Source organism: Lacerta agilis, chromosome 4 (genome assembly GCF_009819535.1).
Source record: "Lacerta agilis isolate rLacAgi1 chromosome 4, rLacAgi1.pri, whole genome shotgun sequence".
Classification (NCBI taxonomy): domain Eukaryota; kingdom Metazoa; phylum Chordata; class Lepidosauria; order Squamata; family Lacertidae; genus Lacerta; species Lacerta agilis.
The window spans coordinates 32,414,035-32,426,451 of record NC_046315.1 but is presented as its reverse complement, the minus strand read 5'-3'; the positions used below and the strand labels follow the sequence as shown (position 1 = coordinate 32,426,451).

Below are 12,417 nucleotides of genomic sequence, written 5' to 3'. Positions count from 1 at the left end.
GACAGTCCATTGTGGGTACCTCCTTGATTTCCATTAGTTCGAATGAAGTGGCGAGCCGTGAGGCTGTATGCTAGGCAAAACTACCAGTGGTCAACCACGTGGCAACAGAAGGTGGAGGGGAACTTTGCCCTTACATTTCAACACTGCATAGCAGTGGAGGGTGGTGATGCTGCCACAGTCAGAGATGTGAAAGTGTATTGTTGCTATGTTGGGCAGATGTGCCAGCATGGATGCAGGTTGCTGGCATCAGTAGGAGCAACAACATCCCCAGCCATCATGTCCCTGTACAATGTTGGCTTCAGCACTCTAACCTCTACTGCTGCCTCTCAGCACAGGAAGGCAGTGGAAGAAATCCCTGGTCCATCTCTTATCACAACACAGCAGATACTAGCAGTTTTGCCAAGCATACGAGCTCACCCATCACTACTGTGATACTGGAGGTCCAGCTCCGAGGGCCTTCTGGCGGTTCCCTCACTGCGAGAAACGAAGTTATAGGGAACCAGGCAGAGGGCCTTCTTGGTAGTGGCGCCCGCCCTGTAGAATGCCCTCCCATCAGATGTCAAGGAAATAAACAACTATCTGACTTTTAGAAGACATCTGAAGACAGCCCTGTTTTGGGAAGTTTTTAATGTTTGAAGTTTTATTGTATTTTTTATATTTTGTTGGAAGCTGCCCAGAATGGCTGGGGGAACCTAGCCAGATGAGCGGGGTGTAAATTATTATTATTATTATTATTCCCCAGTAATTTTTATGTTCTTGGTGTGTGGGTGTACACACACACACACACACACACAGAGTCATGGGAAAAAGAAAGAACACCCTCATTTGAATTCTGTCATTCACACAATATAATATGTCATGTGTTTCTGTTCATCTGAGGTTGTATTAACCTAATTTTAAGTCCTGCTAAGGAACAGATGATTGTTGTTATGTCCTGATATTGAAAACCACAGAATTCAAAGAGGTTTCTGGTGTAGGACGGTGGGGGGGGGGAGCTCAAGTTCCCCACCCCGGCTCTAAAAAGTGACAAACAGCACCATGTTGTTTGGGATTGCACTGGTTTAACTGGTGGTATGCCCCATGGCAGGCAATTATGTGATGGAGCAGTGGGTTTTAGGATCGGACTGTTTTAGATTTCCTTCCTGCCGTGTCTCATGGACTCAGTACACATTGCAGTATATATTTGTCTCATTTTACCCATGCAACAACTCTTAAAGGCTAAAAAAGGTTGGCATTAGGGCTTCATTCTTATTTTAATGATGCTTCTTGGTTGTTATAAAAACTACTCTAACTGGCTGGTGCTATGCCTATAATTATGAGGGGCAAGGGAAGCTGAAGAGAGGACTTGTATGTAACTGGGGCCCCTTGAAGATCTGCTGGGTGGCTCTCAGGGTTCTGCTTCTTGGCTTGAAGTCAGCACAGTGGAGCCTTCAAAGCTTGTGTCAAAGCAGATATTATTTTTAATGGGCAGTTATGTAGATCATAGGTATAACTATGTAAAGCAATGAATGTTTCCATAAATGTACTGGTTTTATTTTGTGCAGCCCAGCTTGCGCTGCTTTCATTTTACTTTCATTTTAGGCTTGAGTCAATAATCTTACAAAATAGATGCCGTTGTCTCTGTTGCCAGCAGTAGTAAAAGAAACAAGACAGTTCTTAAATGTGAAGTGGATACATGTCTACATCACTATGACTATTAGCATGTCTTAGGCAACAGAACTAGCAGCTGTTCTATGGGAGATGCAACTTGTTTAAAAATGCATGTAGCTGTGACTTTTAAGTAAATTAAAGTAAATGCAACTTCCTTTATTTGGTGCTTGTATTTTATATGTGCACACATTTGTGGAAAACATCTTGAATACATTAGCATGTGACAGTTTTCTCTGTGCAGATTTGAATCCGCTGCAGCCATCTCTTATATATAATCTCTCTGAGGCCATGTTTACATGCTGCATTTGCGATAAAGGCCTGATAGCCTCCAGGGAAGCCTCATTATTGTTCTGTGCAGCATTCATATCTCTTCTTTGGTTTATGGTTGGCCAGTGTAGCAGCCGCTGGTTTGTACAGTTCAAAAGTTTCTTTAAAAAAAGAAAACCATTTCAACACTGCTAAACAGTCCTGGACTCCAGCTGATTTTCTGAAGTGACCTCCGAAGGAACAAAAAGAGACTGCTCCAATTTCCTGGCATCTCTGAACCCAGTGGACGACGTTACACAGCTGTGAGGCACTTCTAGCCAGGATTCTGAATTGGCGGGTTCTATTCTAGTACAGCTATTTCCTTTCTAGGTTGAAGTCCTGATTTCTCTGGCTTCCTTAGGATTATTCTGTATCAGAAAATTTTCAACCTTGGCTTTTGCAGATTTTTACATTGCCATTCATAATCTTTCAGTGAAGTCATCTAATTTTCATTTGTCACTTCTGAAGACATAAATTAGTACACTGCAGGTGCCTCTGAAACAAGCGTTGGTAAACTTTTAAGGCATGATTCACTAGGTTCACTTTAAAGAAGACTTCATTGGCCAAGCACACAATATATACTAAGCAAAGCTTTCTCAATGAGGAATATGTAAAAAGATTAGGTGTAGAAAGAACATTTACTTCCATCTCTCTAAAAAATCAAAACAATATACATTCTTGGCTGAGGGCATCTACAATGAAAATACAATGTTGGGATTATTACACCCTCCAAAGAATCTTACTTGAACTCATGTATCTTATTCAGACTTTAGTTACCTTATTTATCATCATCATTATTATTATATGTATGACAGGCAACCCAAAGTTATCTTGACGAATGTCCTGAAGACGGAAATAGGAAGAAAATACATAAAGACACAACTTATAACTGATATAACTCATGGTGTCCAGTTGCAGTCAGATCAACAAACCTCACCATCTGTTGACAGTGTAGAGATACGGCAAATACTAAGTCCTCTTCAGCAAAACCTTTTTATATCTAGAAGGTATGTTTTGTTAAGTCTGACTGTCTCAGACATAATACAGCTTTGCCTACATATTATTAAAATAAATTGCATGCGATTGTATTCCCTGTTACGTCAGCCATTTCTCACTTTCAATGCATCATTATGAAGCACCCTAGTGACTTCCATTTTGGGATTGTTTAGAATGAGATTAAATTTGTCTCTTGTAAAACTTAGGTTAGTTGCTTTCTAACAGTGGGACTAATTCCAGCTAGGCTATTTGGATTATTCAATAGTGAGTTATTCTCATAATGCTTGACTTTTGTTTAGCATCATTAACATCTGCAGGAAACATGAATTTCCATTCTTGCCCCTTCCCCCCCGCCCCTCAGAAAAGAGTGAGTTGCAGTTTTTCCTCTATTCCCCACCCCACCCCACCCCTGCACATTTTGAATCTTCTTTGGACTATTTTCTCAGTCCTTCTCTTTGCAATCAAAACATAATTATGTTACCAATAGCAACTTGTCCATTCCTTTGTGAGCCCCTTGGCTTTCCCATAGGACTTTTTATACTCCTCTCAACCAAACACTGTGTTTTGCATTGAAAATACCCTTTGACATGAAAAAATAATTGATTGATAAGGCACATGGAGAGGTAATAGTTTAACTTTACCTATAGTTCAGTGCAGCTATACTGAAGACCAAGAAAAAAAGCATTCATCCCTGAATTGTAGTATCCTGGTTGACTTATGTGTCAGAGGCATGCAAGATGTAAGAACCTGGCTTGAGCCAAATATTTTAAATAAACAAGAAACCTAGTACTGTAGTGTCTACCTGGTGAGTAGCAAAGCTACACTTTTTCCTTCTCTTCATCCGCTATAGATGCATTAGAATGCAGAAGGAACTGAATTTTAATTCAGAAGCCTGCATGCAGGCCATAACATAAAAAAGTAGACACATTGGAGCCATCAACCATAATACAATAAAGTTTTAAAAGATCTGGCCTGGATCACCACCATAGGAATGCAGTGTCTGCCCTATTCAGTAGCATGTTCATAGTTTGCACCATTACTTATGCATACAAAGTTGGTTGAAAAATAATTTTTCAATAGTCTTGTACTTTTGAACAGATAACCATCTCTACGTAGGTCCATTTTTGATGCTCCTTCTCTTCAGTGTCAGCAGATATGATTAGCATATCCAAGAATATCAGCCAATGGCTTCTGAAACAGATGGCAAAAGACCACAGTTAATCAGGGTTTTGTCATTCATTTTTGTATATGTAGTTTGTCAGCTTATAGCTATTTAAGTAGTAAGATCTGCTATAGTTGAACATTTTTTTCTTCTGTTGAGAGCGGATTTACATTTTTTGCATGACATTTAATAAAACAATGCCAAGATGCCAACAGGAGCTTAAAATTATCGGTAACACTTCTTCTGCTAGATCTTTTCTGAATCTGTCCTTTGAGGCCCTTCACTTATTTGCCATCACGTGTTTTTATTCACTTTTATTGTAAACCTCTTGATTAGTTATATTTAATATAACTCAGGATTACTTAAACAGTTTCAATACAACAATTCAACCAAACATTCATTTGATGGGTTTCAGAATGCTAATTATTATATGTATGGCAGGCAACCCAAAGTTACCTTGACAGATGTTCTGAGGACGAAAACAGGAAGAAAATACATTCAAAGGCACCTTTTAACTCATCCTAATCTATCTGATGCTAACAAGTTGCAATCAGATGAACAGACCTCCTCAACCATTGCCAGCCTAGAGTCATTTCAAAAAATAAGCTCTCAAGAAAGCCGTATTTTACCTAAAAGGTATGTCATTCAGCAATTTATTGATGATTTTTTTTTTGTCCTTAATTTATCACTAAAACTGATTTGTTTGAAAACAATACATACAGGAATGTCCGTAATCGCCATTGGTCACAATCTGGTCAAAGTTAATTACTTTTAAATGCCATTGATTTCAACTGGAGAGCTACGCACATGCTTAATTCACTAATTGAAATCAGTAGGATTTTGAATAACTTTGACCTTTTGTTTTTGTGCAAGCTTATGTTTTGTTTTCATTCATAGCCATGATTTGCAATGTTTGCCATGGAGGTAACACTACCTGTAGAATGATGCCTTTCACCTCTATTCCTCCAAAAAGACTTTTACGGAGGAAAGCATTTTTTTCAGAATTTTTAGTGTGCCAACATGGAAATAAATCGGAAGCCAGCATGATATCCCTACATACTACCTAAAATATAACACTTGAAGCTTTTAGGTTCTTTTTAAAGCATGATGGAAGCTATAGTGTATTTGGAATTCAACTCTTTCCATCATTGCACTTAATATAAAATGGTAGCTATATGCTTGAGCTGTCATACTAAAGACCTGGAACACATTTCATCCCTTTGTGTTAAGCCAATGCAGAAGTTGTGCATCTGGGCAGCCCACTTCCAACATTGGTCAACTTCTGGGCAGCCCTCAGACCCCCTCTTCCCAACTGATTCCCCCCACCTCTGCTGCCCAGCTGTTTAGCCATAGAGATAGTGTTCAAAATCCTCCGGGCACCAGGCATCTTTTGTGATTGGTGCAAGTCCAATTGTGACCAAGTGAAGATGTCTTGTTGCCAGGTTTTGCGACTGCCATCTCCACCACCTGGCTGGCACGCAGCAGCGTTTTTTGCTGCAGCACGCACCCCAGCAACAAAATACATTGCTGTGTGCCGGCCTGCCGGCTAATCTGTGATGTCTTGTCGCTGTTTTATTCTGGATTGTTTTACTTGAGATTTTAATGTGTTGTAAACCACTTTGACATTTTTTTCTTTAAAATGTAAAGTGGCATAAAATGAAATGAATAATAATAACATTAATAAGCTCCATTGTAAAAAAAGAAATGGCAACTAGACCATCAGTTGAGTTTCTAACAGAGAGGGGCTCTCTAGCTATTCCTTGTGCTTATTAGCCGGGCAGCAGAAGGAGGTACATGATGGGGTCACTGCAATCCCATTACATGCCTCCTCCTTGCTGGTCTTTGACCGTATTAAATATTTATTACTATTACATGCCTCCTCACTTTATGTGGTATGCCTTTGAAGTGGCACTGAATTTGGTACAAAATGTGACTGCTAGGATGCTGACTGGAACTGGTAGATTGGAGCACATTACCACAATCTTGTTTTATCTATGCTGGCTACCTGTTTTCAACCTTAATTCAAGGTGCTAGCTTTGCCCTTGAAAGTTGTAAACAGTTTTCTCAAGAATCCTCTCTTCCCCTCCTCCCAAAGAAGATGGTGGCTTATATGGGCCACTTTAAGAGGCCTTTCTTCAGGTTCCCCTGTTGTCAGATGTGTGATGAGTTTGTACATCAGACCGTCTGCTCTGCAGTGGTCTTGAGAATTTAGGACAACTTTCCTAGGGAACTTCCATCCCAGGTGGCAAAGACTCACTTATTTCAGCAGACTTTTTGTGGGGTGCTAGATTAATTTGTAACTACTGCTGCTTCCGATTCTGCTTTGCTTTGCTTATTTCAATAATGTTCCACTAAATGTATGCTTGGTTTTCGTAAGCCATCTTGACTATGGAAGGGTGGGGTATGGCTACTGGAAATCCATAAGTTTATGACGTATAGTATGTGACAAGCCGGTGCTATGCAAACTGGCCAGCAGTTATTTTAAGATGGAGGAAAAATATGGTTTACTTTGAAGCAGAAACACTCAAACTCAGTATGGGTTGTCTGGCATTTCTTCATTTCTTTTACTAGAAAACAGAAGGGGGACAAACAATAATAGAGGTAACAGACAGTATTTGTTATTGCATCTTCAGAATACAGGCGTACCTCAGAGATATTCCGGGTTCAGTTCCTGACCACTGCAATAAAGTGCATGTCACAATAAATGGTGTCACACCATTTATACTGTTTCCCAGTGCATATAGAAGTTATGTTTGCACTATACTGTGGTCTATTAAGCCAGCTCCACTTCAGTGGCCAGAAAAGGGGCATTGGGGGCTTGGTTGCCTGCAGCTGCACCTGCATCCTCATAAGGAGAAAAAATGAAGTATGCCTGTGTATAGCACTTGGGCTTGAAATATTTGCATGTGATTGCTAGAAATGGGGGACTTCCGGGTATTGAAAACCAACAGATTAAGCTTTATAGGGAGTAAGTACAAGTAACAAGTAACCAACTTTAAAAATTACTTTAGCAGTAGTTTTTGCATTTTACACTCTTACAAAATGTGTGAAGACTGATACCAGAGATGATAGAGGGAAAATGTCAGTCTTTGATACTTGCACTTGGTTTAGCTTTCAAAATACATTGTGTTTTGAGTTGAATCCACATAACAGATTATTTCCTATTTCTTTTATTTCACTGACAATATCCCAGCAAGTCAGATCCAACAAATATTTTTTGGCCACATTTCGAAGTGGTGTTGTTTGTCAATGAGTTCATTTCCTTGGCACAAGGTTTGGACTTAAGACTATGAGAGCCAATGTGGTGTGGTGGTTAGAGTGCTGGGCCAGGACCTGGGAGACCTGGGTTTAAAATCCCAGGTGGCCACAAAGCTCAATGGATGACTTTGGGCCAGTCACTGCCTCTCAGGCTAACCTACCTACCTTGTGGGCATTAAAGAGGGGCATGGGGGGAGAACTGTGAACGCCACCTTGAGCAGCAGAACACTGTATGCTAAAGAACGGAGGTTACAGAAAATACCATCTGTAAAAGGATGGTTAGGAAAGTTGAGGAGTTTTGTTCTAACTGGCCAAACAGACATTTATGGGTACAAGGAAAAATAATAATTTCACACTACACTGGAAGTCTTTTCCTGAGTATTGATAAATAAGTGCATTACTTTCTCAGTCAAAGGGAAGTTTCAAAGTACTTTAAGGTATATTTATATCACAGGAAAATGCATCATAGGAATATATAGTATATTAATAGTAAAACTGTTATTCTTGAACAATGTCTGTTGATTTCTGTATTTCTTTATCTGTGAGCTGTGTCTCTAACGCTGCGCATGCGGGTCTTCCACTCACACAACAGGATGTCTTCTCCTCTCCCTGCTCACTCTAAGAATCTGCTCTGAGGGGTCCCTCCGGAGCAGATTGTGACTGTTCGCAAGGGGCTGTAGGGGAGAAAAGGGGAAAGTTCCATTCTGCAAGCGGAAGTCTGCTGTGCCATCAGAAAAGCAGGATTGGATATTTCCAACTAGTTGTCACTGCTAATGGAAATATAATCACAGAAATATATAATTTATATTCCTTTAATTTGCCAAAGCAGTGAAAAGATAGTTAGATTCCCTGCTGGCTTCTTTCTGATTGATATGCTAATTCAACAGCAATTTATTATATTTGTATTTTTTTTAATATGTCTGCATGTAACACCCATTACTTGATACATAAGTCTGGTTAGCTTGTTTAATAACACCACAATCTTGTACATGGTTTTACCCAGAAGTAAGTTCCATTGTGTGCAGTGGGGCTTACATCCTATTAAGTGCATTGTGGAAGGTAGGATTGCAGCCCGTGTGTATGTAAACATATTTCTGATTACATATATCAGGGGAAATGGAAAATTTATCTTTTCCCCTACCTTCCATTTCCTCCCTTCTTATAGTACAGAAGGAAGGAGGGACAGAGTGAGCCTAACTTGTAACCAAATGATCCAAATTGTTGTCACAACTCTGACGTGACAAAAGGACTTAGACTAAGATTATTTGCCACAGATGGACTATGAGTCTTGTTGAGATTTGTTTGAAGGAGCGTTAATTGGTTTTATTTTTAGTGACCATTGTGAAGGTTATAAACCAGGTAAGCAGTTGTACCATCGTGAAATATACCTAAACAGTACTCATTGTTCTTGGAAACATATCGGTGATTCATGTTTTGGTGTATTTTTTTCCACAGGCATGGGACATCTCAACGAAGGCCGAATGACCAGAAACCATATAAAGATGCAGAAACTCATAACACTTTTTTGCCTTTAAAAAGATGTGACGTGATTCTAGAAGGTTAGTATTTTAGAAATTATGTAATATATTTTAATATTTGGATATGGCATTTGAACTAATGGGGTTTGCTGAGATAGGGTTCTCCTTCGTCCAAACTAAGACATGGTTCTCCATCTCTGTAACTTTATGCAATACAGTTTATGAAAGTTTTCTTATCTCCACAAAATAGAAATCCAAGCTCTTTGATCTTTTCATCCTTGAAATAAATTCGACAGATTACAGGGCATGAAATGTATTTTGTGACTTAATGCACATTTTGTAAGCATGCTAATTCCATTAAACATGATGGAACTTTTTTCTGTGTAACAAGTTTAGGGTTAGGGTCTTGGAAATTCAAGGTTGCCCTAATGTTTAGCACAGTTAACGAACCCTTCATAAATTCAGTTAATGAATGATACAGCATGGATATCTTTTTCCTGTATATATGATTGAGTGGTAATTCCAATATGTTGAATAACTGAATACAGAAGATGCCAATTATTTCAGATTCTTAGATTCTTTAATAAGGGATAAAAGTGGCTTTTTTAGAGGAACAAGGCAATTTTTAAATATTTCTTACCATGATTTTGGAACATATAGAACATATAGATGAAGAGAGGGAGGAATAGTTTCCAGAGTCAGAATTCAACTTGGAACATGTGAGGTTGCAAAAAAGTTTGGACTCCAGTCTTATCAAGGCTTAGCAAACACAGTAAGTCTTATCTCTGAGTAACATTCATAGGGTTGCCCTGTTAATATCCCCTTTAATGTAGGGGTTTCTGCTTAAAGACCTATGTTTAAAGCAGTAAAACAAGCATGCATGGCTAAGAGTATGCCTATATTCATTTGCTAATTCCTTTATTTTAAATAAAGACTGCAACATAAAGAATAAAGAAAGAGATCGGCCAGAGAAAACAAGAAAAGATTCCAAGAATCTCTATCCAGGTTGGAGGGAAGCAAGCTTTCAAAACACTGAGAGCAGAAAAAGGAGTGATGTTTTCTCAAATCAACGGAACATATATTCCTCACCAAAATCAACACTACCAAGTGTAAGTAACTTTTGCATGCTTTGGTAGCATTAAAGATTGAGAAATTGTGCCGGTGGCTTATAAGTCATTTTACATTTAATGCATACATACGTCAGTATATAGTAAGATATAAATCCCTATAGTGTTTGTACCAAACTCAGAAAATAAAAAGGCTCAGATACATAAGCAAGGCAATCTGTTTTCGAGTCATATGTGAAAAGCTTTGCACTCAAAAATGGGACTGAAAAGGTTTAGAAAAATCTAGATTTTCCTGAGGCCTCTAGATTCAAGGCCATGTTGAGATCTAGAGGTTTCTGAGCTTCCCACCTCTGGTGGAGCTCATGTTCCTCCCATAGCAGTCCAGGTTTACTCCATGAGAGTGGCAGCTTTTGCAGGAAGGAGATACTTGATTTTATGAGGAGGAGAACAGCTGGGAGTCCCGTAGCAGTGACTGGCTTCGTGGTCTCATTTGAGGCAATCTGAGGCTCAGGAGCTTCCCTGCAACTTTCCCCACTCCTAACCTTAATCAGGTTCTTCCCACTGTTCCTTTGAGTTCATGCAGCAGTGGGTTTAATTGAAAGCTTATTTGTAATTTTCCATGTGTGAAGAAACTTAACTTTTACTGCCCAGAGTCATCCTGAATTTTTCATTTCATTTTAATTTTGCAGAAAGAACAGAGAACAGAACCAGTTCAGTTACCTGGCTGCAGGAGCTCAGGTGAGAATTGCCAGAGTCATACGCACAGTCCTCAGCAGGAAAATATTCCCCAACCATTGGAAACGGACTGTAGTGAAGCATTTGCCAGCACTAATGAGAACACTGCTGCTCACTGTCCAGGGGGAAAATGGTCCTACTCTTTTCCCAAGAGAAAGCAGCCTTCTGTCACCAGCAAGGATGAGCAGGTTTCCCCACTCCTCAGCTCTGCTCAGAAGAAGACAGCGAATACAACTCTACCTCCCAAAGAGCCTTTGAATAGACCTGAAAGGAATAAAAAGTCGGCTGATTCAGCTGAACCAAGTATGTAACTATAACTCCCTTCCCTTGTTTCCAGTCACTTGGAGTTAGAGCCTTACACCACTTTCAATTTGCTTTAGTTGTGCTTTCTAGTGATGAAGAAGAGGGACATGCAGAGACAGAAGATCCAGAGAGAGACCTGCAGAATGGGGAAAGCCTCAAACCTGAGGAGAAGCAAATGGAACAAGAAGCTGTGTTACCATTGTCAGAAGGGCAGCTGTCACAGGTTGCAGCTGAAAGTGAAACAGAACAGGTAAAACAACCAGCTCTATAGGAGCTTTTCCTCTCTTTATCATGCTAGAAGCCATATCATGTATCACTCCTGTATGATCTGGTCAACCCTGTAGATATCAAAAGGATAGTGCACACCACTTCTAACCAAATTTTCAGTGGAACTTCTCGAACTTCTCTTCTTAGAATTACAGCTTCACAGTGAATTCTATTCCTTTGGTAATAGCTGCATAAATGGCACCACCGTGTGGCAAAAAATGATTACCGGGGATTCAGTACATTATCAGCCTGGTACATTCAGTATGGTACCTTAACATTTGCTTCAAGCAGTAGAAACTGATTGTTATCATCTGTGCATGACACATGTAAAACTGGGGATATGGAATGTCTACTTTTAAAACTCTTTATTAAAAAAAAATACATTCTTAGAAGTTTGAAATTTGGAGGAGTGGGGAGAGGAGACAGCCAAAACATAAAAAATTCTTTCCAGTAGCACCTTAGAAACCAACTAAGTTTGTTCTTGGTATGAGCTTTTGTGTGCATGCACACTTCTTCAGATCAACATGTGTGTGTTGTTTATTTTATAGGTTTCAGCTGAACCAATTCAACCGTGCTCCTCTGCAGATCGTAGCACCTTCGGTGATCAGATGGGTCTTGCCTTAGATATAAATTTTGATATGATTTATATTGGAAAATATAAAGGAAAAGCAACAGGTTGTGCCAGAGTAAGTATAATGCTGCTGATCCATGGTGGCCGTGAGCTTTTCCAAAAAGCTCTTGAACTTGCCTTTCTTGAACAACAGCCCTCCTCTCATTCTGAGCCAGAAACTGGGGCAAGAAGGCATCAGAATATTTTTTTGAATATAACACTGGAGTCTGCTGTCTAAAGGAAAAAAGTGAAAAGATTCCACTGAGCTTCCAATAGTAGCCCCTAATGTGTCCCTAAGCAGCTCTTTGGCTCATGAGCTTTGTCTCTGGCCAGCATCCAGTCTGCAATTGCAAGTATATATGTCCTGCTGAGATGTAGTGAGATGTAGACATGCAAAAAAAAAAAAAAATGCAAAACTGCAGCCTATGTGTTACACAGTAGCTTGCTTCACTGTATGTTATGCAATCTTATTTTGAAAGTCCCTCAGTTTAAAAAAGGGTTTGTGGCACGAAGTGGGGATGCGGCTGTTTACCTTAAAAATAAGCTACCGTATATACCCGAGTATAAGCCGACCCGAATATAAGC

The 12,417-nt window shown here is 39.5% G+C and overlaps 1 protein-coding gene across 1 annotated transcript in view; it reads left to right on the top strand.

Annotated features, from left to right (window-relative positions):
- SENP7 (SUMO specific peptidase 7) overlaps window positions 1–12,417 on the top strand; it is a 34,571-nt gene that overhangs the window by 8,850 nt on the left and 13,304 nt on the right. The window contains exons 5-11 of the mRNA XM_033146655.1: window positions 2,772–2,963; window positions 4,556–4,750; window positions 8,828–8,931; window positions 9,784–9,959; window positions 10,607–10,955; window positions 11,033–11,205; window positions 11,771–11,908. Of these exons, the coding sequence (XP_033002546.1) occupies window positions 2,772–2,963; window positions 4,556–4,750; window positions 8,828–8,931; window positions 9,784–9,959; window positions 10,607–10,955; window positions 11,033–11,205; window positions 11,771–11,908 (1,327 nt within the window). The remainder of the gene's footprint in view (window positions 1–2,771; window positions 2,964–4,555; window positions 4,751–8,827; window positions 8,932–9,783; window positions 9,960–10,606; window positions 10,956–11,032; window positions 11,206–11,770; window positions 11,909–12,417) is intronic.